This window comes from Camelus dromedarius, chromosome 23, assembly GCF_036321535.1.
Source record: "Camelus dromedarius isolate mCamDro1 chromosome 23, mCamDro1.pat, whole genome shotgun sequence".
NCBI lineage: Eukaryota > Metazoa > Chordata > Mammalia > Artiodactyla > Camelidae > Camelus > Camelus dromedarius.
This window is the reverse complement of record NC_087458.1, coordinates 24,627,778-24,652,616: the sequence shown is the minus strand read 5'-3', so window position 1 is coordinate 24,652,616 and position 24,839 is coordinate 24,627,778. Positions and strand designations below refer to the sequence as shown.

General features: G+C 39.1%; 3 protein-coding genes across 11 annotated transcripts in view; 2 read left to right on the top strand and 1 right to left on the bottom strand.

Annotated features, from left to right (window-relative positions):
- The window catches only part of TOR1AIP1 (torsin 1A interacting protein 1), a 35,914-nt gene extending 29,541 nt beyond the window's left edge, over window positions 1-6,373 (bottom strand). For 2 of the 6 annotated variants that reach the window (XM_031435666.2, XM_031435667.2), the window contains exons 1-3: window positions 5,337-6,372; window positions 3,598-3,675; window positions 1,015-1,080 (exon numbers count right to left, since the gene is read on the bottom strand). In XM_031435666.2, the coding sequence (XP_031291526.2) occupies window positions 1,015-1,080; window positions 3,598-3,675; window positions 5,337-5,829 (637 nt within the window). In that variant the 5' untranslated portion in view covers window positions 5,830-6,372. Of the gene's footprint in view, window positions 1-1,014; window positions 1,081-3,597; window positions 3,676-5,336 lie in introns of all 6 variants that reach the window. The other 4 variants (XM_031435668.2, XM_010992910.3, XM_031435672.2 and 1 more) reach the window with 4 other exon arrangements.
- Window positions 5,379-24,839, top strand: part of TOR1AIP2 (torsin 1A interacting protein 2) — a 35,876-nt gene continuing 16,415 nt past the window's right edge. Inside the window, exon 1 of one of the 3 annotated variants that reach the window (XM_064478049.1) lies at window positions 5,379-5,511. The gene's annotated coding sequence lies outside the window, so the exon portion shown is untranslated. Of the gene's footprint in view, window positions 5,512-9,803; window positions 9,929-15,531; window positions 15,626-24,839 lie in introns of those variants that run through there. The other 2 variants (XM_031435673.2, XM_010992909.3) reach the window with 2 other exon arrangements.
- Window positions 9,794-23,161, top strand: LOC105099981 (torsin-1A-interacting protein 2). 2 transcript variants are annotated; one of them, XM_031435674.2, is made up of 3 exons: window positions 9,886-9,928; window positions 15,532-15,625; window positions 20,580-23,161. In XM_031435674.2, the coding sequence occupies exon 3, from the start codon at window positions 21,247-21,249 to the stop codon at window positions 21,640-21,642; it is 396 nt and encodes a 131-aa protein (XP_031291534.1). In that variant the 5' UTR covers window positions 9,886-9,928; window positions 15,532-15,625; window positions 20,580-21,246; the 3' UTR covers window positions 21,643-23,161. The 2 variants fall into 2 exon arrangements, with proteins under 2 accessions (XP_010991210.1, XP_031291534.1); XM_010992908.3 differs by lacking the exon at window positions 15,532-15,625 and having other exon boundaries at window positions 9,794-9,928.

The following is a 24,839-nucleotide window of genomic DNA, read 5'->3' as shown; positions in this document are numbered from 1 at the left end:
AATTTGAGGGTTGACTTCCTAAGAGTTAATACACTCCCTCCAGTTATTTAACCTTGTGTGTGTTCAGGAAGTGCAAGTTCTAATTTTTTAAAAAATGTTAATGTTAGCCAGGAGACTGTCTAAGGTTCAATGGCATAGGTTTAATGGGAAAGTCAATCACATTAAATAAAATGTTAATGCAAGCCTAGAAATCCAAGCTGTGCTTTCTCAAAGAGCCTCACATAACATAATATAAAACCCAATCTACATCTAAATTTGGATTATATTATGTCTTGTTTCATTTGTCTCTGTAAAAAAGCATTATGTTTGGCTCCATATGAGAAGCGCAAAAATCACATTCTGAACTGGCTATTACTGACCCCCTCCCTTACACTGGCTGCCTATGTTTGTTTTAAAAATACTTATTGAGCATGTTTTTATACATCTTAAAGACAGAGATCTAGAACAGCAATTAAACTGATTTTGTGCAGCTTAAAAAGGCAGAACTAAGATCAAGAGAAAGTTATAGCAAAGTAGCTTTTAGTTCAATAGTAAAAACAAAAACAACCAATTAGTGTTGTCTCCAAAACAGAACAGTGATGGAGTGATTCCCACATCACTGCAGATGATCAACAATGTGTGAATGGATGTTAACAGAAGGACACCTACATTGATAGAAGCTCTGAGTAGATGACTTCCCTAAATCTTCCAGCTCTAAGATTCTATGAAATACATCAGTTGTCAGCATTTTATGCGTCAGGTACCTAGAACTCATATAGGTAGCTTTAAAAAGAAACCTTGTACATTTCCATTACTCTTATTATTACAACTACCTTCCTCTTTTTCTCTGCTGTATTTCCACCCTTTTCAGGTTTAATTAAAACAACTTAATCTGTAGACATCAATTAATATTTCAGTTCCCATCTTTTCATTTCAGCGTTTCCTGTATGCTCTCCCATATTCATAGCCCTATGTAAGATGCCTCAAGGAGACAGAGTAAGAGAGAGAGGTATTAGGGAATAAAATAACTGGTACCCTTCCTTCGTAGCAATCTCCTTCCCTTGCCTGCTTTTGCAGTACCCTCAGCATCTAGCACGGGGACTGGAATAAAAAAGGTGCTCAGTAAGTATCTAGAGAATGAATGCATGCTATAATTACAGCGGCCAAAGAATCAAATGCTCACGACAAAACAGTAGGCATTAAAAATACTTAAGTATTAATTATTTAGCTAGAAACCACAACTGTTAAAAATACTTAACTTTAGGAAAAGTAAATGAAATTTTCCTAATCCATTTTTACATTATGAAATTAATTTTAAGAAAGGAATGAATCTAGCCATAGATGAAGTTATACATGTATATGTAGGTTAGACTAACTGAACAACCTAACGGCTATTTTAATGTGAAAATCATGCAATTCTGAAACTTCAAACAATGAGCAGAGTTCAAACTGTATGCCCATCCTAAACTAATATAAACAATATTTTTTCACGGCTTCTAAAATAGGGTGACAAATGATATGGTTATCTTTGCTAGATTGTTTTAGAAAGTGGCCCCTTGGTTTAGGTCTTTATTTTTGAGGACATTTTTGGATAGAGTTCTCTCAGACCACACCAGTGGCCCTAGATAAAATTACAGCACTATTTTGAATGCCAAAGTTAAACTGAAAGTCTGTGACTCTTATCAGGAGGAGGAAGGGCCTAACTTTAAACTTGTACTCAAAGCAGTTTTCCATCAAAGTAACTCCTTTTTTAATAATTCTTCTGCCAAACAGACTTTATAAGCATTTATTTATCGATTTTTCTAAACTATTTTTCATTTTATTAAGAGGAATGCGACAGGACCATGTCAAGGGATAGATGTAGTATGATTTTTAAAAAGTATCTTTTAGTGTAAGAGAACCCTGAGTATCTCAAATCTCCCAAAGATGTACATACCCTTATTTCTAGTTATATTGCATGCACAGTATGCTATCGATACATTCCAGGTAATCTATGCATGGGTTCCATCAATCTATCATCTATATTGGGAAATGTTTTCTATTTTCTGTTATCGACTATAGCATAAGGTTCTTGAGAAAAAGAAACGCTTAAGTAATCTTTTATGAACTTCACATCTCCTGTAAAGTGCCCTGCGGGGGAAAAAACCATACTGTATATTTGTATGTTTTACTATGTACAAAGTGATTTTGCAAGTACTGTAGCATTTCTGCGGTGGCCTTGTGAGTTAGGCAGGGCAAGTCATATAGATAAAGGGCTGAAGTTCAAGGTGGGTAGCTAACTCAACCAAGATCCAGTGCTCTTTCCACGACATTATGCAGCCACAGACCCCTTTAGCAGTCCTTAAATGCAGGCCTAACGTGAACTCCAAAAGACTGTTCGAGACATTCTATTACATAATAGTTTTATAATGGTCTATAGGCTGGTGCTCAACAGTCTTCATAACATCAATGTACTTAATTCCAAAATTTTTACAAATTTACTGTAGATTTTAAAAATGAGAAATTTTTGTTTCTTCAGGTATAAGGGACATGCAATTATATGAATATATTACTATAAATAAAATTTCAAGAATATGGTTTTTCCAACTGGCTTGGAAAATCTTAATATAGCACCTATCAGTCAAAGCATTTTTCTAAGATTTTTCTAAGTCAGAGTATGGGTTAAGGGGGAAAAAAAAAGCCAGGGATGATCAGTTTCAATAGCTATAATCATTTACTGATGTGAACTTTCCTAATATCAAAAGAAGCAAACTGAAAATAAATAGAACTAAAACCAAAGGACATTAAATGTTAATAACTGATCTTAATCCTTTCCCTTGCTTTTCAGTATAGTTTAAACAGGTTTTAAAACTTTAAGCCGACTATCAAATGTAGCCTACTTCCATGTTGTGTTAACAGTAAGATACAAATATTTTTACACTTTAACATCTCTGAAATTGGGATGTAGCATACAATCTTTGGCATGTTACAGTTTAATTGGCAGCATTTCTTCCTTCTGGGTGGTACATAAAACAGTGATGGTGTATCTTACAATTTTTGAGATTTTAGATTTGATGAAATACAGTATCAAACTGAGAAGACTGACCATGTTGTGTCATGATTTTTACTATGTAGATCATTTAATTCATTATAAATGGACTATAATGTGACATATTCATTCATTCAACACTTAACAAGCTTTCCAGAGTAGCTAATTATTGTGTAGCAGAGTGACAGTGAGGTACTTGGGGCAAATGAAAGAGCTTTTGGAAAAGACAAATCTGGGTCTGAATTTAGCTCAGTCACCTATCGAGTAATCTTAGGGAAAAGTCTTAGCTACTCTAAGCTCCAGTTTTCTCATTTATAAAATGAATATATCCATCCTGCATAGTTATGCGAATGAATTAACATAGTTATGTGAATGAACTGAGTAACTGGTACTTAGTAGTTACTCAAGTATGTGTGCTGTCTTTTCTTGACACATGCCACTATTGCTTAATTCAGTAAACAACCTGTAAAGAAGATTTACTGAAACTCTGAATGTCATATGATTTGGGACCCTTGATGGACTAGGTTATAATCCGTACATTAAAAAAAAAAATTGACAGGTAAGGGAAAAAACAAACTCACTCTTCTTACCTGGAGTTTCTTGTGTTCTCCTGATAGTTTTCTTTGAGACTGTTTGGCTTAAAACAGTTTGTGAAGGTGGTTCATCCTCTAAAGAACAGATATGGCAATTGTAAAATTCAGAATATACGAACTGGGTAGATTATGCATATTAACAGCAATATATAAACAAATGTAATTCATTCTTTTAGAAATGTGTAATTAGGTTTATCAAAACTTAGGAATTAAACTAGTCAGAACTACTCTTTGAGACAATATAAAAATAAACTATTCACCAATGACACTTTATAACAAAAATATATTTCATTAGAATATTTAAAAGATGGGCTGGGATGTCATAAATGATGTGGAAGAAAGCAGAAGAGTGAAAAATGTTTCGATCCTTACAGATTTACTAAAATAGAGGTAAATCGTTTATGTGTTAAAAAAAATTATCTTGTACAACTGCACCAGCCTGTGTGGGAGTCAATACAATTTAATATATTTACTGCCTACGAAAGCATTCTTCCAGATTTTGGAGACACAGAATGAACTAAGTACTTAAGTATGACGTGGTTCTCCAAACACATATGTAGGATCTTTGTCTTCAGAGAGTTTATAATGTTAAAAGAGAGACAAAACTAGAATTGCTACTCCCAATAGTAACTTACATATCTTTAACACCAAAATCAACACATCTTCCCATATGTCAGCACTTCACGTGTCAGCAGCCTATTACTCTTGCTCTAAACTAAAAATGGTCTATCACTAACTATGTAATCCCATTATGATTCAAATCCCCTGATTTTACCTCATAGGTACCCTACCCGGGGCCAATATGAAACTTCATCTGTGACTCAGTGTTACACGAGGCGGGGAAGAAGACAATGGATTAAGGGAGTGACTTCATCTGTGACTTATCTAAAACAATACACTCACTTTGTCAGTTTTCTTATGGTCCATTTATTAGAAAACGAATTAAGAGTCTTGCTTTGTCGGGCTACTACTTAACCACCCAGGTTACACTGGGACTCCCCAACGTGGCGAATTTCTGCCAGACAACCACTGCACTCGAGAATAAGAGATCAGATCAAGTTTATCAGACACTGGGGAGGGGAAGCTTCAAATTTAGGATAACTGTCTTTACCCCATTTCGGTGTATTTGGGTGGGGTCTCAAATCACTTCACCGACTACACTAGCCCTCAAAACGACCACTCACAAAATTCCCCTCCCTCTCTCCCCACCTAAGTAGTGATGGAAAAAGACTGGAAGGTTAAATTAGAATCAAAATTCTCAGCTGGGAACTTCTGTTCTCTGAGAGTTAAAGGAGGAAATGGAAGTGGCTTTGGTAGAAACATTCGGAGGACAGAGAGAACCGGCATGAAACCGAGCCTGCAGTGATTCAGTGACCCGCCTGCCGCCTAACTCGCTGTCCCAAAGTGCTGGCCTGCAGAAAGAGGCAATCCTGACACCCCTAAATTGATGTAAAGGGATGCACGGGGCTCCCCGGCTCTGCTCAGGTCGCTCCACATGACTCTCTTTCCTTCCAGTGCCCCACCCCTGCCTCTTTCCCGCCTGCAGTGGGGGCGAACCCGGGGTGCAGGCGCACGTCCATCCCGGCGGAGGAGCCCCGGAGGGGTGAGCTCCGGGAAGGCTCACGCCCGCCCGCCCGCTCGGAGCGCGCACACCGTCCGCGCGCGCGCGCGCTTCCCTTCCCGCGGCTCTCCCTTCCCGGCTCGCGGCTGAGACTGTTAACCTCCGTCGGCCTCACCTTCAGATGAACGGGAGGAGTCCCGTAATCCTCTCCGGGTCGTAACCGGAGACGACTGTAGGGGAGACGACTGTGAGTTCTGCTGCTGCTGCTGCTGCTGGAGGCGAGTAGCCCTTCGCGTCTTCATCTCCTCTGCTTCCTGGAGTCGCGGTTGCCTCCGCTGCCGAGACCGAAGGTAGTAGGCGCTTTCTCTCACTTCCTCTTTTGCTGAATCGGGCCGGAACTCTTCTAGCGGAATTTGTCTTCCCCCCGGGGCCTTTTGCTTGGCCGCCCGGGGCTCGAAGTCATCGTACACTTCGGGCGGCTCTTCTGAGAACCTCACTTCCCGCCGGCCGTGGCGCGACGGCGTAGGAGTTCCGTACGCAGGCGTGTCACTGCCGCCGCCATTTTGAAGGGCGAGCCGGGGCCTTCCCTCCCGCAGCGGAGCCCTGGGCGTGACGTACAGCCCCCAACCTTCCCTCACCGGCTCCGCCCGCTGCTCCTCGCCCGCCATAGTTGTTGACGTATCTTGAGTAAATTGCGAAGGTGTTTTGGGAGGCCCCTAGATTCTCCTGCCGTTGGTGGCGATGGCTTTTCGGGGTGCTGGGCGGTGATGTCGGCAGTCAGGGAGGCAGTTGAGAGTCGCCGGGGCTGCCGCCTGCGTCGTCGCTGCTGTGCTGCAAACCCGCCTCTGGGCCCATGATGTGTTCTGAGGGCTGTGGGACAGGCAGTGCCCGTGTTGGGTCAGCTGCTGCGGGTCACTCCCGCCTCCTGGCTGAAGGCACCAAAGAGGAGGAGAAGAGGGAGGAGGACGTCGCTGTCCTCGGCCCTCGCGGAGGGAGGGAGGGGAAGACGGAGAAGGGACAACTGGCTGGGCAAATTGCCGGTCCTCAACTTAGCTGTTCCTGGCAACTGTTACCCGCACGCAGGAGACGCCCGGCCCCCTAGTACCGAGTCCCTGGAAAAGGGGGAGTGAGACGGGGTGGAGGAGAACTTTCCGTCCTCGTTCCCAGGCTGTTGCGCAGTTTCCCAGCAGCCTTTTGGATCGACTGCTGCCTCAGCCGACCCTTTCCAAGTGTCCGTAGCAGGAGTAATAAGAAAGCTACTACTGGAGGTGTCCTCATCTGGAGAAAATTTTTAGTTTCAGGCTCCTTATGAAGGCAGTTAACCAGTTTTAGGTTTTAATCACTTGTTGAGAGTGTACAAAATCGGATCTACAGGCTTACTCGAGTGGGTTTCCATTTGCAAAATGTGCGCATGCAAACAGTCTCGTTCCTGGTTTCGTATAAGAGCTCTTGTCCAGCAACACTGTTCAGACACCTTGTTAGTGCTGTATTACGGACAGTGAGAAACGCACACACACTGATTAAAGATAAGCTCTGTAATGTTCACTTGTGTTCCATGATTTTTACCTTAATTTTGGGCATGACTTGATATACTGCTTTGAGTTAGGGTTTCTTGCGTTTTGTTTTCTGAATAAAAAAGGATGATAAAAGCTGTTCCATCTCTATAACATATTTACAGATGTGGATAATCTGCAAATAATCTAACCCAATTTAGACACACAGAGGGGAGGTTAAATTAGTGTAAAGTGAAAATTATGGAAAAACATTGTCTTCAAATATACACGTGTTCTTGGACGACTTTCTATGATTGATTTTAGTGAATAGATTTTAAAAATTGTAGCCAATTACAACGAATGATTTTGAAAATTTTAAAGGTATTTAATTGTTCTTTCAAGTATTCAAAATCACCTTGGAATGTTTTTGAACAACTAATTTGTGCAAACTGGGCACAAATTTCAATTTAATGAAATCTTAAGGTGTCTTAGGTTTTCATTAACAGTTCATAAATTTCACCAGACACGAGGAATTACAGGCTTTAGGGAGTCACCTGGATTTTCGCCCGTTAGGAGCTTGGTTTAGTTTAGCTTTGTTTACTATACACCATACAGCCAAAGAAACTGGAGGAACAGTAACAAGGGAGATGCTACTTTTATTTATCTTTTTCTTAAGGAAAAACTAAAAGCATGTTCTCCCTTGTCAGCCTATGTTAGTATATTTGGAAAATCTGTGAGACTACTGTTTTCTGACAAAATGCTGAGTGTTGATACTTGGTTAATACTTGGGTTTTATTTATGTTTTAACTAATGCTTTATAAGGTGCCTATTACATTACTCATTAATAACGTATGATAGTAAAAGTTCTGTAATAGAAGAAATTATTAAAGGATATAAAACTTTATAGTATTAATAAACAAAGTTCATATGATGAGCACTAATGCATATATTAAGAGACTCTTTAAAACATTTACCAGGACAGATTCCTGTATAGAAACTTGGATACAGATTTGTAAAACTTAGGTTTGGGGGATATATTGAAAAAGAGAGGACAAGAGGTTTTACATATTATTGAATAATCAGTACATGTGTTATTTTGTAATTAAAAATGCTTGTGAAGACTTAGGAATGGCTTTTCAAAGAAACAAATCATGAGAATCTTGAAGTAAAATCAGAGGCATGGTAACCATAATTTAACATTAACAGGTATATTTGCTTAGGATTTTCCGTAAGACAGAATTCTCTTTTGTACTGGTAATGAAGATACGTAATCCTAGCTCTGCCACATGTGCCTCCCACACCTAGCAACCTTACAAATAACGAACTTTCATCACTAACTGTAAGGTAAAGCTAAACTCTTGTCAAACCAGATATTCTGTAGATGTTTGCCAGACTACAAGGGTTGCCCAAAAGAGGTGACATTATAGAGACAGTAGACTCATAGCTAATATTATAAAGGAATTGCTGGCCAGCCAATACCAAGAGGAGGCATGACCTCTGGATATTTAGTTACTTTGGGAGTTTGAAATATGTGGAGGAATTCAGTGAATCAAAAGAGAACAAGAGAAGAGATGATTAGAACAAAGAGTATGCTCATTAATTCACGTATTTATTAAACATCTTTGTTGACACAGAATAGATGCTCAATAAATACATGAATTAAGTTAGAGTAGTCTTCTCTCTGAGGGAATTTGCCATGTACTAGGGAAGACTGATATACAAAAAAATTATAATTCAGGTTAAATGACTGGCATTTAAGTACAGTACATTTCTAAATAAAACAACTATTTTAAATGAAACATTTTATTTTAAAATAAGATAATTTTTGTACATGATTTTTTTTTCAGGATAAGTAGAAATCCAGTTATTTACTTGAGAAAGCATTTATCAGTTCATTGTATGTGATATTCACATTTCTGGTCAGATAGGGAAATAACCTTGGGGTTATATCTTAGTGGAAAGAGGAAACATTGTTATTTTTAATAAGGAAAAGATTAAAGTATTAAATAAAAGGAAGTAAATTAAAGATATAGTAGCTAGCTCCAGTTATTCCCCGTTCTCACAAGTGATAGGAAACATATTTTAAAAGTGTTAATACAAATGAAAATGTCTAGCTGGAAATGTTATACTGAAATTCAGAAAATTGAAACAGTGAAGTGACTAGAATGTAATATTTGTCCACTTACTCTTTGTTGATCCCAAATCCTGTGCCTTTTGCCAAAAGAGGATGGTTGAGAGGTGAACACCAAAAAAATCAGTTACATGAAGAATCACTAATCCAATAAGTAGTTGAGCTTGTGCTGTGTACTAGGTGAACCCTGTTCTAGGTCTGGGGATACAGCAGTAAAAGAATAGACGGAAAGACAACCTTCCCTGCCTTCTTGGAGTTCATATTCTATGGGAGTCAGATAAAAAAATCAGAATAAGTAGAACAGTGTGTTGGTCAGAAGTGTTACGGAAAAAAATTAGGAAAAGGGAAGTGAGATTTACGTGAGCAGATTTCTTCCCCGTTGTCTTGAATTGGTGGAGGTCAGGAACAGGAACTTCAGACTCACTCAACTTTGCCCTAAACCAATTATGTGTTCTTAGGTAAATTGCTTGCCACCTCTCAATTTTCACATTTATAAAATTAATAGATCAATAGCTACTTTCTATTCATCATTTACTAAGTCATTTAGCGGACACTCACAACCACATTATAAGGTATGTAGCGTTGTCCGCATTTGACACGAGCAAACTGAGGTTTAGATTAAGCAACTCGTTTGAGGACACGCACCTAGTAATGGTAGAGGCCGGCTTCCAAGCCAAGCCTGACAGGTGCTTTCCCTTATCTCTTGGGTAGTGCCTCTCACTGTTGGTTCCATGGATTCTTCGCGTCTATTAATTTTAGGTCTTTTTGAGGGTTAGGGGCATCCACTGTCTTGCAGAGATGCCTGCCTCCGGGTCAGAATGTAACGCGAGAACCCGCGGAGGCCTGCCGTTCGGTCGCGCGCACTCACCACGCCTCCAGCCTCTCGCCAGCCCGGAGCGGGCGGGCGCTGGGCCTGAGGGGTAGGGGGTGCCGACGGGAGGGGGAGGGGCCGGCGCCTACCAGTCCCAGCATTCCGCGGGCGCCCGCCCTCCCCGCGGAGGTCGCCGTCACGTGGGCAGGGACGGGGACGACGTTCGCTTGGGCCGCGTCCGAGGGGTGCAGCCCGGCGTTGTGGAGCGGAGAGAACACTCGAAGGGCTCTCCTGACATTGACAGTCGACGATTTAAAACCCCGCTAGAATTTGTAAGTAAAATGTATATGCAACTTCTACATGTTTTAATATTTGATCTGATATCTTCTTTTTAAATATCTTTCAAAACCGATCCCTCCCCACCCCCACCTCCCTACCGCAAAAACCTTAAAACGGACCAGGTTGGAGGTATATTTTTGTTTTGGAGTGAAAAAAGAGAAACAGAATTGTATAGACATTAAACAGAATAAGGTGGAATGAATGTTTGGTTTGGACTCTGAGATGAGAAGCAAAATTCTTAACAAGGTTCCAGTGTAAACCGGAAATTTACCAGTGTAGATGTTGATTACTCCCTTACCTCTGTGCTTAACAGGATCCCATCATTGGTCTTCTTAATCCTTGTAAAATTGTATCCCCCTTACCTTTTTTTAGCCTTAATGGTGCTAAAAAGAGCAAAGTTAATGAAGTTTTAGTACGACCCTACGGTTACCAATTGCTTACGTATACGTATGTATCCCCAATTGTATTCCACACCTTATGAGAAAGTTGACCCCATTTTCCTTCCTTCAAAAATGTGTATACTCGACTTAGTAGAGCTTGTTAGACTTTATCACACGTAGACAGAAATGAGTTACCTAAATCTTATTCAACATACTGTTTTTGTTTTAATTTTATCTGTCTTTAGGTTTTAAAACATTTTATTTTGAATCTGTATGAGAGATCCTTTCCTTATCTCTATTTTTTAAGAATTAGGCAGTTTTCCCTGTTTATCAGTTTCGTTTTTCAAGCACAGGATTAGTATATAAACGGCTAGTGGAAAATAATCTAAAACGAAACTTAGTGGTAGAGGAGCTAAAACTGTTCCTGGAAGCCTTTGTGTGGATTAGAACAATTTGAAAACACTGGTATTTGCTATGAAAACTTAAAGTGAGAGCCTCGCCTCAGACATGTTTATTATGCTGAATGCGGACTCCAGAACTCGATGGCCAGTTTTGCTGCTGGTTTATCATGTAACCATAAGTGACTCATTTAAGCTCTGTTTCACTTATTTTTCTTCCTAGTGTAGCGATAATACTAGCCTGAGAGCGTCTATAATTCACAAATAAAATAATTTAAGGATGTAGCTAATTATTTGAGGATGGATTATTGGGTATTTTAATAATGTGTATTGCCTTATATGTAATTTATTTTTGCCTAGAAAGTAATTTTAAACACTATGCCAAGGAAATCCACATTCTCTGAAGTGCCACTTGGATTTTCTGAAGGAAAGTTTGCTCAGAGAAGCCTTGTCTGCTTTATACTGTTTTTCATTTTGCATTTAGTATTTTAATTGTGTTAAATTTTTGTTAATAGTCTATATATTTTACAGTTACTACTGTGTGCCACAAGAGATAATTCAGTATAGTGATTATACTTTATCGGAAGTTTTGCACAGCAGACCAAGCATTTGTGAATAAAGAAAGATGTCTCCGACACTGGTTATGAGCATAGACTTTGGAGTCAGCTGCATTTGAGTTTTCTTTTCTGTTACTGTGTGACTTGGTCAGGCTGCTTTATCACTTTGAGGCCATTTCCTCATTTTTAAAGTGGGATTCATAGGGTTATTTGGAATATTAAATGGGATAGTTTAAGGACTCAAATGGAAACAGTTATTGCTAATTGGGCTACTTTTCTCTTTACTAATATTAAAGGACTTGGCACATGGTTTTGATAATCAAAATAGAAAGGAAGAATATTCACCTAAAATTCCACGACCTCAACAGATCATGTTGTTTTGATTTTTATATACTCTTCTTTAGCCCTTGACCATGGGTATATATAATGTAAATATATATATACATAATGTAAATATAACAACATTTTTGCAAAAAGTTGAATTTAAAACATTGGATTGTAAACTTGTGAGGGTTTTAATTATATAAATAGAGCTCTCTGGTCCTGCTTTTATTCTCATCTACTAGTGAAGAAACAGCTGAGCTTTTCCTTTAGCGCAGTTTCCACTTGCTTTCCCCATCACAAAAAATAAAATGTCTAGTTGCGCTTTTACTTAATAATTTAAAAAATAATAAACAGTATCTGAGACTCCTTTTGTGCCCCGTAGTGATCAGTGATGCACATTCTCTCTTCATTCCCCATAATGCCTCGTTCATCTAGGTAGTGTTACTCCATTATGTGGTTAAGAAAACCAGGGAAACAGGGAAGAGTTCACCAAGTTGGGTGCTGGAGAGTCATTCAAGTCTAGGCAGTCTGACTTAAGAAGACAGTGCTGCAAGGGTTACATATTTATAGATTCGCTCTATGGATGTTAGGTCATATATGTAGGCAGGCGTTGATCCTGGAGGCTGACTTACAACTTCTTTGTAGAAGAGTAACAGTTATTTGTACTTAACTACTGTGACCACCATATTTTAAAAAAATATTGTAAGAAAACAAAGAAAGTGTTTAGTGCCTTAACAGACGAGGCATTCACCTTTAGTTTTATTAGTTGTGGGAGTAAAAATATGGTTTATACACAAGACACATTATTAAGACTAAAATTTCCTTTTTTTTAATTAAATGTAGTAAACATAGGGTTTATAGTGACAGAAAACTAACATTTATTCATTAAAGCTGTGTTTCTTAAACTTTATAACAAGCAACAGAATCATCTGGTGAACACAGATTTCTGCACCAGACCCTCAAAAGATTCTGGTCTCATAGGTCTGGGGTGGAGCCCAAGAGTTTGCATGTATAGTAAGGTCTCAGGATATGCTAATGATTTCAAATAATGAGTTTAGTTAGGGAATGGATATTAGTGGTGGTTGTCCAAATTGTTGGCCTGATAGTGAAATGCCAGTAGCAGTAAGCACCCACTCTTGTTTTTAAACACTATCCTTTTATTCTCATCTACTAGTGAAGAAACAGCTGAGCTTTTCCTTTAGCGCAGTTTCCACTTGCTTTCCCCATCACAAAAAATAAAATGTCTAGTTGCGCTTTTGCTTAATAATTTAAAAAAGTAAATTTTTTTTGTGCGTGGGGGAAACTACTTGATTTCAGGACTGCGGCAGGGAAAGTACAAGATGAGCCTGGAATATCTTGTAGTGCTTGAAATTAAGGAAATGCTCAAAAAGTTTGAGGGCTTGTTGAAAGGACACAGGAGCAACTTGAAGGAGCTCCTGGTGACCAAAGTTGGGACAACTTGAGTAACAAAATGAATAACGATAGTATTGCATTCTAACCCATAGAGTAAAGTAAATGTCCGTGAGTCCATGCTGACATAGTTGAATAAACAAACAGGGTTTGAGAAGGAATAACTCTTTCCTACAGGAGAATTCTGACAAATAAACATGGCAAAAAGGAAGTAGAAAAATCACTATTACACAAACAGCACCATAGTAATTATTGTAGACAAAATCTACCTGTGATGCTAGTGGATGAAAGTTTGAGGAAAATCAGGATATTTGCATAGTCTCAGAGTACCTCACCAAGAAAATTATTAGCTGCAAAGGAAAAATAGTAACTTGACAATGGAGATACCATGTTAACCAGCTGATTGAGGTTAACATCACCAGTAATAAAACATGTGGACATCATGAACCCAATCATATGATACACTTAGAAGGACACAACATTATTTCTGTGGTATTCTTGCCAAAAATGCTCTTTATCTTGCTACTCATGAGAAAACATTATACAAACCTAAATTGAGGGTCATTCTACAAAATAACTGACCAGTACTTTTCAAACATATCAAGGTCAAAAAGACCAAGAAAGTTCACAAAAGACAAAGACAGAAACTGTCACAGATTGGAGACTCAGGAGAATTAACAACTAAATGCAGTGGGGGATCCCAGATTGGACCATGGAACAGAAAAGGGACATTAGTGGAGAAACTGGTGAAATTCACATAGTCTGTAGTTTGGTTAATTGACTTGTACCAATGTTAATTTCTTGATTTTATAATTGTATTTTAATTTTATGAGATGTTGACTTTAGAAGAAACTAGATAAAGGATATAAGGGAACTCTGCACTATTTTTGAAACTTTTTTACAAATTTAAAAATCTTAATAAAAATGTGCTGGCTTCATGTAGATACTAAAGGTAATTAGGGGAGTTGGGCTAAAACTGGGAATCAGTTATACCACCCACTGCCTGAAATCGTAGCAATCTCTTTGATCCTTTGCTTGTGCTTTTTTGCCTCTCCGTGGTTAGCCTAAACCTAAGATACAAATCAAGGGAGCTGGGAAGGAGTAAGAAGAGGGTAAGAAGAAAAAGAAGTCTTTCTATAGTCAGGGAAAAAAAAAAAAATGGAAGTGCTCCAGGCATCCAGTCCCTATATAAGAAACAGTTGCCTAAGGAAGTAATTAGAGTGCTTCTTGTGTCTAGTTTTTAGTACTTTTTCCACCTCCCTTTCAAAAATACAGAATAACTACTAGACAGTAAAAACACTGGGAAATGAGGGGGAAATTGTGAAAATAATAATCCTGGCATATTATGACAATGGATATAGTACAAAGGAGTGGACAAGACTTACTTAGTTTTCAATAGACACAAATACCTGGTACAAGTATAGAAATACTTAAGCTTGGCACTGGGTTTCGCTATTGAAAGCTGCACATTAACCTTTAAGGTTTGGCTGCTGGTGTTTTAAATGGAAACTGTAGACAGAATTTGAACCATGGACTTTCAGTCCATGAGGGCAAAGTAGATTGAAGTTGCACCAGTAAATTTCTAAACCAGTTGTTCCCTTTTATGGAATGCCAGCAATGCACACGTACACCTGTTATGTTTGTCAGTTCCTGGGTGACTCAAGATCATATTTTTTGTTTGGCTTATCTGTTCTTCGTAAGAGGGAACAGTGCGTGTGCGAAATAGTACTGAAGATTGTCACCTATATGCCTTCTCTCTGTGATTTCAAGACTTTGCCAAATTAAAAGTAGTTCCTCACAAAGGAGGCTGAAGATTTTTTTCAGGAGCATATATTTTCATAATATATTTTTAACAAAGAATTATTAGATTATGTGAATTTAAAAATGAAAGTGATTCCTTTTTTTCATACTCCTTAATCTCCCAACATCTAAATTCAAAACTAGTAAAGAAATATGAAACTCTTAAGATTTCCCTTTGTGTCTAAAACTTATCAGAAAAACTGTCTAATACAAAAAATAGTTTTGATTATTGATTAGCCTTAGAGTAAAATGTTCTATGGAGGAAAGTGCTTAAAATGGGAACTCAAGAAAATTTAGAATATTTATGTTTTTTCTATGTAGCTGTTCCTTTGATTTTATGTATCTTGTGAGGACTTGGCTGAGGCTGAGGTTTCAGGATATATTGCCTGGAGAAGTCACCCCAATCCTGACTCGATCAGAAACCACTATAAAGAACAAGGGGATTTTTGTCTATCAAAGGCAGAATTGACCTAGCTTACTAACATCCATTTAGGAAATAACAAAAAATTATATAGAATCAGAATATTTAAGAGATGATAATTATTTAATATGTATTAAGCTGCCATCATTAGTAGTTGTAAATTTCACTGGTTTAAGTAGAACTGCATTTTCTATTTTGGTGTTAAAATGCTATTTTCTAAATTTTCCTCTAACAAAGCTGGAAGAATCCTAAATTTACTTTAGTTCTCACACATAAAAAAATCTGATTTGTATTTTTCTCTTGTAGAGTTGGCCCTCTGTTTCCACAGGTCCAACTTCTGTGGATTCAACCAACCTGGATCAAAAATATTTGGGAAAAAAATTCCAGAAATTTCCAAGAGGTAAAACTTGAGCTTGCTGTGCTCTGGCAACTGTTTACATAGCACTTACATTGTGTCAGGTATTATAAGTACTCTAGAGATGATTTAACGTATACAGCAGGGTGTGCATAGGTTGTATGCAGATACTGTGCCCTTTATGTAAGGGACTTCTGAGCATCTTTGGATTTTTTAATCCATGGGTGGTCTTGGAACCAACCCTTCACTGATACTGAAGGACAACTGTATAGTGTTTATGTGCTAGAGAAGCCTTTTAAACTTTGGTTTTTGCCCACTGTTGTTGGCTAGAAGGTTTGCTTGAAAATAAAGACATTCCATCTTCTTCTGTGGGCCTTCATGAATTTCCTGTGTTTTCTCCAGGCTGTCTTTATATCCATCTAAAAGCCCTTAACTTTTACCTAAATCATTGGTTCCACTTTGGATTTGCTGGACACCTAGAAGTCCTGTACGATTTTTCCTCTGTATTTACAGCACTTTGCTTTGGGCCTAGTACTACGAATGGCGGTTTCCTTAATAATGTAAACAGTAAACAGTAGAGTAATGGTGGTTCTCAAAGTGTTTTCAGCGTTTCTACAAGCCTGACGGCAACCATGCATTTACCTCACATCAACCGCTTTTGACTTAAGCTAATGGAGTTGAGGAAGGAAACATCTAGAATATCTAAATCTTTCTAACTTTATGTTATAGGCATTTTCAATATTATCTGTAACTTAAAATATTGAAAATTTCCAAACCAGGGTTAGTAATACTAGTTATCTTCTTGTTTTATTAGAAGTTCTGATTGGCAGATCTACATGTCTAATTAATAAAGCGAGAAAACAAGTTATTACAAGAATGCTCGTTATTTAGGCATGCTTCTGAGCTCTCGGGAGGGGGGCGCTAGGAATAAAAATTGCCTTAATAGTACAGTGATTAGGAACCATTCATGCCTGATGGTTCTGAACCATTGCAGACTCCTTTAGGAGTCTAAAAGTATATACAGTTGGCCCTTGAACAACAGTTTGAACCGTGGGTCTACTTTCACGCAGACTTTTTTCAACAGTAAATTCTACAGTATTACACGGTTTGTGGTTGATTGAATCTGAGGATGTGGAACAACATGCAGAGGGGTCACGGTATGAAACAGGGCCCACATGAATTACATGCAGATTTTTGACTGCTAGGGGTTCCGTGCCCCTAACCCCTACATTGGGTCAAGGGTCACCTGTACTCTCCTTCCAGAAAAAAAATACGCATGTGTACATAAAAAATTTTATATGTAATTTCAGAGGATTCAGGACTCCCTGAAACCTATCCTGGATTTTTTTTGTTTGAAAGTAGAAAATTATGAGAGATGGTTTCCCCCACCCCCATTTTAATATATCAGACACAATTGAAGAGTATCCTGTAGCTTCACGAATAGTATATGAAAGGACTGTCTAAGTCTTAACTGTCACTGCTTCAGAAAGGCAGTATCTTACAGTGGTTAAGAGTACAGGTGAGTACAGGCTCTGGAACCAGTCTTCCTGAATTCAAATACTGATTTTTCTACGAAGACCTGTGTGCCTTTGGGCAAGTTGCTCAACCTCTCAGTTTCTTTCACTATAAAATGGATTATTGTAAGGATTACATGAGTCAAGTGTATTACATGTATTAGAACAGGTAGTGGCACTTTGTAAGTGTTAGCTATTGTTATTAAGTATTATTATCTCACAGATGGAGGATTACTGTTGAATACCTGGCCAAGTGAGGTTCTTTGGGCTTCATCTTGCCTGGAAGGAGGGTGCTTTTTCTAATTTGCACAAAGGCACCATATGAAAAAAACAAAGTCCAGCACACAGATGCATGCCAAGATAAACTTTCTATTCCATTAGGTAGCCTAGAGGAAGAATTAATTCCATTAATTAGCATTAGGTAGGCCTCTTTTACCTTTTTTTCTTTCCATAGGGATTGTTTTAATTGAAGTATAGTAGATTTACAATATTATAGTTTCTTTTACTTTACTTCTATGAAGAGATAGTTGCTTACAATAGTATGAGAAAAATAAAGATCTGTGTCTTTCTGTAGGACTCCTCTTTTCCTCAGTGTATCGGTCACCCTCTTGGCCTCTGAGCAGAGTCCCTGCTGCCGTTCTTCTTGTCCAGTGTGAAAGTTTGCTTTTGCCTGTTAATCTCTTTTTCTAGCCCATTGCTATTTCCACTCTCCTCTTTTTTAAAAATTATCAGAGATTATGTAAACTAGGATTTATGATACAGTGACCATTCTTGTGCCTCCACCTATTCACAGAAAAAAATGCTTACAGTTATCTTTGAAATACTCTGTATGCTCTCCCCAATCCCAGTGCCTTTTTTCTCCCATCAGAGGTAATAATTATCCCTGTGCTTATCCTTTTCTTTTTAGCTTTATTGCAATATTTATTACTAAACAATATATTGAAACTTTACGTAAATGGAAACTGTATATTAGAGGGAGTGTGAGAGAGAGAGAGAGAGAGAGTGTGTGTGTGTGTTCCTCTGATACTTGCTTTTTTATTTTTAGCTCAATATTCTTGACTTTCGTCTGTGTCTCTATGGGAATACCTTGGTTTTTTATCCATTCAGTTGTTCATGGACATTATCGCTGTTATTTTGCTGTTCTACAAAGTACGGCCATGAATATTTTTATTCATATTTTTAGATAAACATGTATAAATTTCTCTAGGTTAGTTATCTAAGAGTGGAATTACTGAGTTATAGAAAATGCACATCCTAAGCTGAACTAGATAATGCCAATGTCAAATTAATTCCAAAAGTGGTTGTACTAATTCATGCTCCTATTGTTAAGGTAAAGATTCCAGTTACTATGTATTCTCACAATTTATTCATTCAAGAAATGTTGGTTGAGCATGTACAGCTGTAAATAAAAATACAAAAAGCCCTACTCTTGGAGTTTAGATTTTAGTAGAGACAAATAGCTGATATATATATATTTGATATAATATATCAAAATGGTGCATGTTTTATGGGGGAAAAATACAGCATAGGATACTGTTTCACTGCTCTCAGAGCCATGAGAGGAGTAGAGACTGAGGGGATGAGGTATAACCAGGAAGCTCTGGGCTTCATGTGGCGATCGACATAAGCAGGTACGGATGTGAGGAGATTGGCTGGTCCTCATGCCTGCTGGCAGATAGTGGTAGTGGAGCTGTGAGGGTGGGAGTTGGGGGAAGTTTGAGAACCTTGCCTGGAGCACTTTCAGGAGGCCCTCCTTACTCTTCTGGTAGTGGTAAGGCTAAGGAGGAGTGAGTCGGGCTGGTGATAGGTGATCTTACTCTGAGCACTCAGGGCCTTGGAGCCCCGTCTTGACTCTTGACCTTAGTGGTTTGGAGGACCAGGGGAGGGGCAGTCTTCTTGGGAACACATGGAGCACTAGAGTTCTCTTGATTCAGGAATGTTTGGAGCTCTGGTGCTTGCTTAACTCTTTAAGTTGGAGAAGTGAAGGTTGGGGGAAGGGTGGGTTTATTTTGAGCATGTGGAGCTTTAGGGCTTCTTGACTCTGCCAGTGGAGACGTGGAGTCCTGAGGGAGGGGTGGGTGGTCTTGGCTGGGGTATATGGAGCCCACATTGTCAACCTTGTTAATTTTTTGCCAGTCTGGTGGATGTGAAATACTGTATCTTGTTGAGGTTTTAATAGAATTTCCCCCTTTCACTCTAAAAATCCAAAATTCCAGATCTTTCCACTGTCAGACTTAGTCAGAAAACTTTACTACTAACTTCTGTGCTAAACCCTACAATCAAGTGAATTCTATTCGTCATCTGTCTTTCCATGTACTGGACACCCAAGATTTCCCAGTTCAACAACTGAAACTCTTATTTATTCTAGTGGCTCATGACAGTAGACTCTCGGGGAAGTCTGTTACATCCTGTGTTTATCCACTGAGTCTATCTCCCTCATCTAGGACTCCCATCAGAATATTGGCCCCAGATGGATCGCACTGTCAGGAGCTGCTCCTCGGTTGTCTTTTATAGTTGCTGTTTTAAAATCTGAGAATCACAGCTACTGTTGATAGTCTGTAAGGAACATGGTTTGGCTGATCACAGCTAAGGCCGTAATTCCCTCCGCTTTTCAGGCTGTATCTTTATACTGTTTTAACCCTCATACTCTCCCCAGTGTCTCCTAGTGCTCTCACAGGATCAAGCCTCAGAATTCACAAAAGAATGCTGGAAAAAGGCAGCATGTGTGTGGTACTCTGATGCTCTATGGCACTCCCAAGGTGGCTGTCTAGTTGTCCCATAGATTCTACTCCACTCCACCTTGTTTACTTGTTACAGTCAGTGTCAGACAAAGATGATGACGGCATCTGTAAGTTCCAGCTGATTTGCTATACATTTTTTAAGAATAGCTCAGGACTATGCCTTAATTGCCTTCTTAAACTTAAAATGTGTATAAACCTATAAAGATAGATTTGAGCAATTGGACATGCCCCTCATGGCTTCTTTTTCAGCCTTCAGAAGGATTTCCTCCAACTTCCTATGGTTATTATTTAATAATTTTGTAAGCTTTTCCCTGCATGGATTGAGGTTTATTACGGAAGGCTGTCACCATTGTTGGTTGTCCCACCCATTATAGGAATACTGTGTATGGCACCCATCTCACAGAAGAGAGATATGAGAAATCTCAAAGTTCTACCACATTAAACATGATTGTACAGGCCTTATTATTCCCAAAGTACAAAAGGAATAGGAAAAAGAAATACACTAAAAAAGAAAAATTAAGCTAGTATGAATCTTCAGTGAACCAAAAGTCTCCCTATTGCCCAAAGAAGAATAACTCCCAGCAGATAAATTGGTTTGAACGAACATGAAATTGTCATGATGAAACCCATGAGACAATTCTCATCCACCCTGACTGACCCAGATGATTTCCAGATGCATGTTTCTAATACTGTTGTGAGCAAGTCAAAGCCCACATGAGTCGTCTGAAGTTTTATCATTTACAGGTATGTGAAGCATTTCCAGACCCTCCAACCAACTCAGCAGCAGCTACTTCTCTGTGACTGGGTCCTGATTAAGGTCCTCCCAAGAAAGACTTCACTGGACCACGCTCAAGAGGACTGACTACCAGGTTTTCCTGACCCCTCTGCATCGCTCTAAAGTGCCAAGGCCTTAAGACGTGGGTACGTGTATTACAGCGGCAAGAGTGCCAGCGCCCACCAGAGACCCATTGGACCCGTCAGCTCCTCTGTTTCACCACGCAGACATAACAACTTACCAGCAAAGCAGAGTAAGCCAGGTGCCTCTGCATGATACCACCAGCTGATAACACACAGGAAAAACTAACTAACTTAGACTAGAACGCTATCTTTTCTTGAGAAGCTGGGATTTAAAGGAGCTGTTCTGAGATCTGTGCTACTAGTAAGTGACTGATAACGTTAGAGACTGGATCAGTCCCTGAGTTCAGAGACTGGGTTGCAAGTGAGTGAAAAATAGACAACGAAATCTTGAAGAATTGCGCGGAGGTGCCAGCCAAATTTAATCTTCTCCAAGTAATGTTGGTTGGACTGAGAAATTGCTAAACCAAACCTGTAATAGGACTGGTTATTTGGGTGTCTCTCTCTCATTTTTGCCTCTGTTACGTTGGTTTCTGTGTTGTCTTTCTAGGCCCCAATGTTCTCAGATAATTCACATTGCCCTGACTGTGGACAGCAGTGGTTCCCTAGTCTAGAACTGGGCCATTGGTTGTACCAAACTGAACTTGTTGAAAATGAGTGTTACCAAGTATTCTTAGACCGTATTAACAGAGCTGATTACTGCCCTGAGTGTTATCCTGATAATCCTGCTAACAGAAGCCTTGTTCTTCCTTGGTCTTTCCCACTTGAGTGGGCTCCCCAAAATCTTACCAGGTGGACCTTTGAAAAAGCTTGCCACCCGTTTCTTCTCGGTCCTCCGCTGGTCAGAAAAAGGATACATGACTCTAGAGTAGCTGGTTTTAACCCTGCGTTACAGTTAATCTTGACCAGAACAGACAAAACCTTAAACAAAAAACTTGGCCAAAGCAAGTAACTTCTTAAACAGTTAAAATCATGGAAACTCTAGAGAGTTTTGTACCAGTAGCCCAAGGAAGATGGAAAAATTACTCCTTTCTGAATCTGATCCAAACTGTCACTACTTTGGGGAACTGCTTGAATTGCTGGATTGGCTTCCAGGGTCTGCGTGTTTCTGGTTCAGCATGAATTTAATCAGTATTCCAAGCCACACTGTTCATCTAGAACCAGACTAATCTGTGTTCCCTATGTTTTGGAATTAGCTTACTCTTCCTAAAAAGCTCCACAGCCTAACTATTAACATATGACAAGGTAGCCCTGGAGGAGAAGCCCGTACCTTGTGCACCATAATGATATTTCTCATGGTAACTTTTGTGGGAAAGCATCTTTGTAGCTGGGTTCTAGATTATTCCAGTAAAACAGCTAGACATTTTAGTAAGAAACTACATTGTTCTAGATTCCACCTCATATATTAATCAGTGATTATATATATATAATTTATTCATATATAACCACTTGCTCATCATTGGCTCTTTGGCTCACCCTTGGTGGGGCTTTGACATTGTTGATAACTGGTCACTGTCAGAAAAATCACATTCAATCAGGCGGCACCTACCCAGGTTACATAAAAACATGCAGAAGTATGACTGTCAGCACTTACTTGGCTGGCTCTACGTAAGAAAGAGTATCCTATCTTTGTGGTGACTGGACTTAGAATGTCCTCCCCTGGAAAGGGAAAAGTATTTGTATTAGGAGAGAGGTGACAAAAGGAGTTACCAAGCTTGACTCCATATGTATTATGTACAGTTTAGGGAAAGCATTCTTAGAACTAAGAAGGTCTTACCTGACATTGGCCTCATTCTGGCCTTCACTTGTTCATAAGAATCATGGATCAGAGTTTGGGTTAAGAAACTTGGAAAAAGCTGTTGAAAACATCTCGGAGGCCACTGAACAATTTTTACATTCCACGTAAGATGCTAGATAATCCAGTGCTTGTGTAGCAACTCAGCAATGGTCCCGAGGTTCTAGGTTCTTTCTGTCTTTCCCTCTGGGATCTGTGTCTTAATGGCTTTTTGTCCTAGTTGTTTCCTCAGTGAGTACAGTGTGGCTTGCTGCTCCAGACATTTCAGTCCCAAAGGTTGGAAGTAGGGAGCAGAAAGTTTTCTTTCAAGTATCTTTTATCTGAGAAGAAAATCTTTCTCAAAAGTCCCTCACAGATTCCTCTTACATCCCATTGGAAGGTACTGATTCACAAGGGAGCCCAGGACACCCGGCAAAGGGGAATGGAGTTGGCATTGCCTGGGTGGGACACAGTGTCTCCCCTGATAAAATCAGAGCCTTTTCAGAAAGGAAGAAGTGAGGAATGAATGGCTGTTGGTGTGCAACAAATCATGCCTGCCACATGTTGTGAAACCAAATCATTTGTTAGTCTGTATAAAGAATGTACCCCGGAGATCTATCCTGTATCTGCCTTATGTCTGTCATGATGGAAGTTCTCTCCTGTTCTATTGCTGAATAAACTGTGTGGACTGCTAAAATGAGTGAAGACTAATTAGTTTATCATTAACCTTTGGTTAAGAACTTCACTATTCTAAAGCTCTTTCTAAAAAGTGAAAATTTACTTGGAGGTATTGCTTTTGAGGATGGTGTCATGATCAATATTACTGTCCCTTAAATTTTTTCAGACACACACTAAGAAACCCTGCATATGTGCAATCTTAAATACCAGCCAAATAGAGACAGGATTTTTTGTTTTTGTTTTTAACCAATCTCTCCTTTATATAGTAAGGACATATTAATGGATTTATACAATCAATTTTCAAATCAGTGCCTGAATGAGCTTGTCAAAAATGAGAATATCGTGATCTTACAGAAATTTTGATTCCTTAGGTTGCTCATGGGGCCCAGGAATCTGCATTTTATGAAGAGTGCCTCAGGAGATTCTTACTCAGGTGCTCTGTACACCATACTTTGAGAAATAGAATAGCAGCACATCCATGGTATTTAGTTATCTGGCTTAAGAGGACGGGAACTGAGTACTCATAGTACTGCGAGGTAGTGATCGTTACTGTACTTTGCTGATGACATGTGAAGAGGTTTCATGTCGGACTGAAAGGTCACTGCTGATATTTCAGGTTGTAACTCGTCACATTTTTCTCGTTAATTGAAATAATTGAGACCGTTGTAGCCCTCCTCAAATGGTCCTGTGTGGTGTCATCATAAGCGGGGTGAGTACGTGGGCAAGAGAAAAGAATCAGAAACACTAATCTTAAAATTACATTTAGAAATTTACTTTGCCCTCATTCATGATTATTATCACACACCTGATAAATGTTCCGTTCTCAGAAATAATGTGGTAGATTTCATAAAATTGAGCAAGGAGAAAATTTAGAAAACTTTCAGCTTTCAGCTTAGGTTGTTTTAGTATTTCTTCACTTGCTTAAAATATTACAGGTTATTCTAGAATACTCCACTTCATAGCTATGAACAGTGAATTTTAAGGTATAAATATGTTCCTAAAATTAATTCTCATAACAAATGATCCCCTGTTTTAGATTATGTGAGCCATATTAATCTCTACTTCCATACTGTGGAAGAGTTGATAATATTACTTACACATAATGACCATTCCTGAAATGACTCTAGGACCACTTTCTGTTACTTTACTTCCTGGGAGTGGAAGTTTAATGAAAACACGCTGGATCTCCTGGAAGGAAAATATCTCCTCAAGAGGAAGCTGTCCTGAATTAAGGTTCATCCCTAAGTTGTAGGAGAAGGTAGACAAGAAAGTATTGCATGGAATCCAGAGAGGATGTGGCAATCAGCATGGTACAGGTACCTGTGAAAGTGAGTTGAACCATAACTTACCTCTTCGGTGTCCCCTGGCAGCCCTTGAGTCTCCATGGAATCGGGAACACAGCTTGAAAACTGCTTGTTATAGAGGAAAAATAATGGCCTTGTAGCCAGCTGACCTGCGTTTGTCTTGTAATTCTGACACTTACTAAATGACCCTGGGCACTTTAACCTTTCTGTATCCAGTTTCTTCATCTGTGAAATAGGTTGTGTAATAATGCCTACCTCATGCTGTTGGGAGTTTCAAATGTGGTAACGTGTTAATCATGTGACACGTGGTAATTCTTTAGGGCTGGGAAGGGTACAAGAGAACAAAGCAGAAGTTAGAACTCTAGGGATAAGGTAGTCTTCGCTTTAGAACAG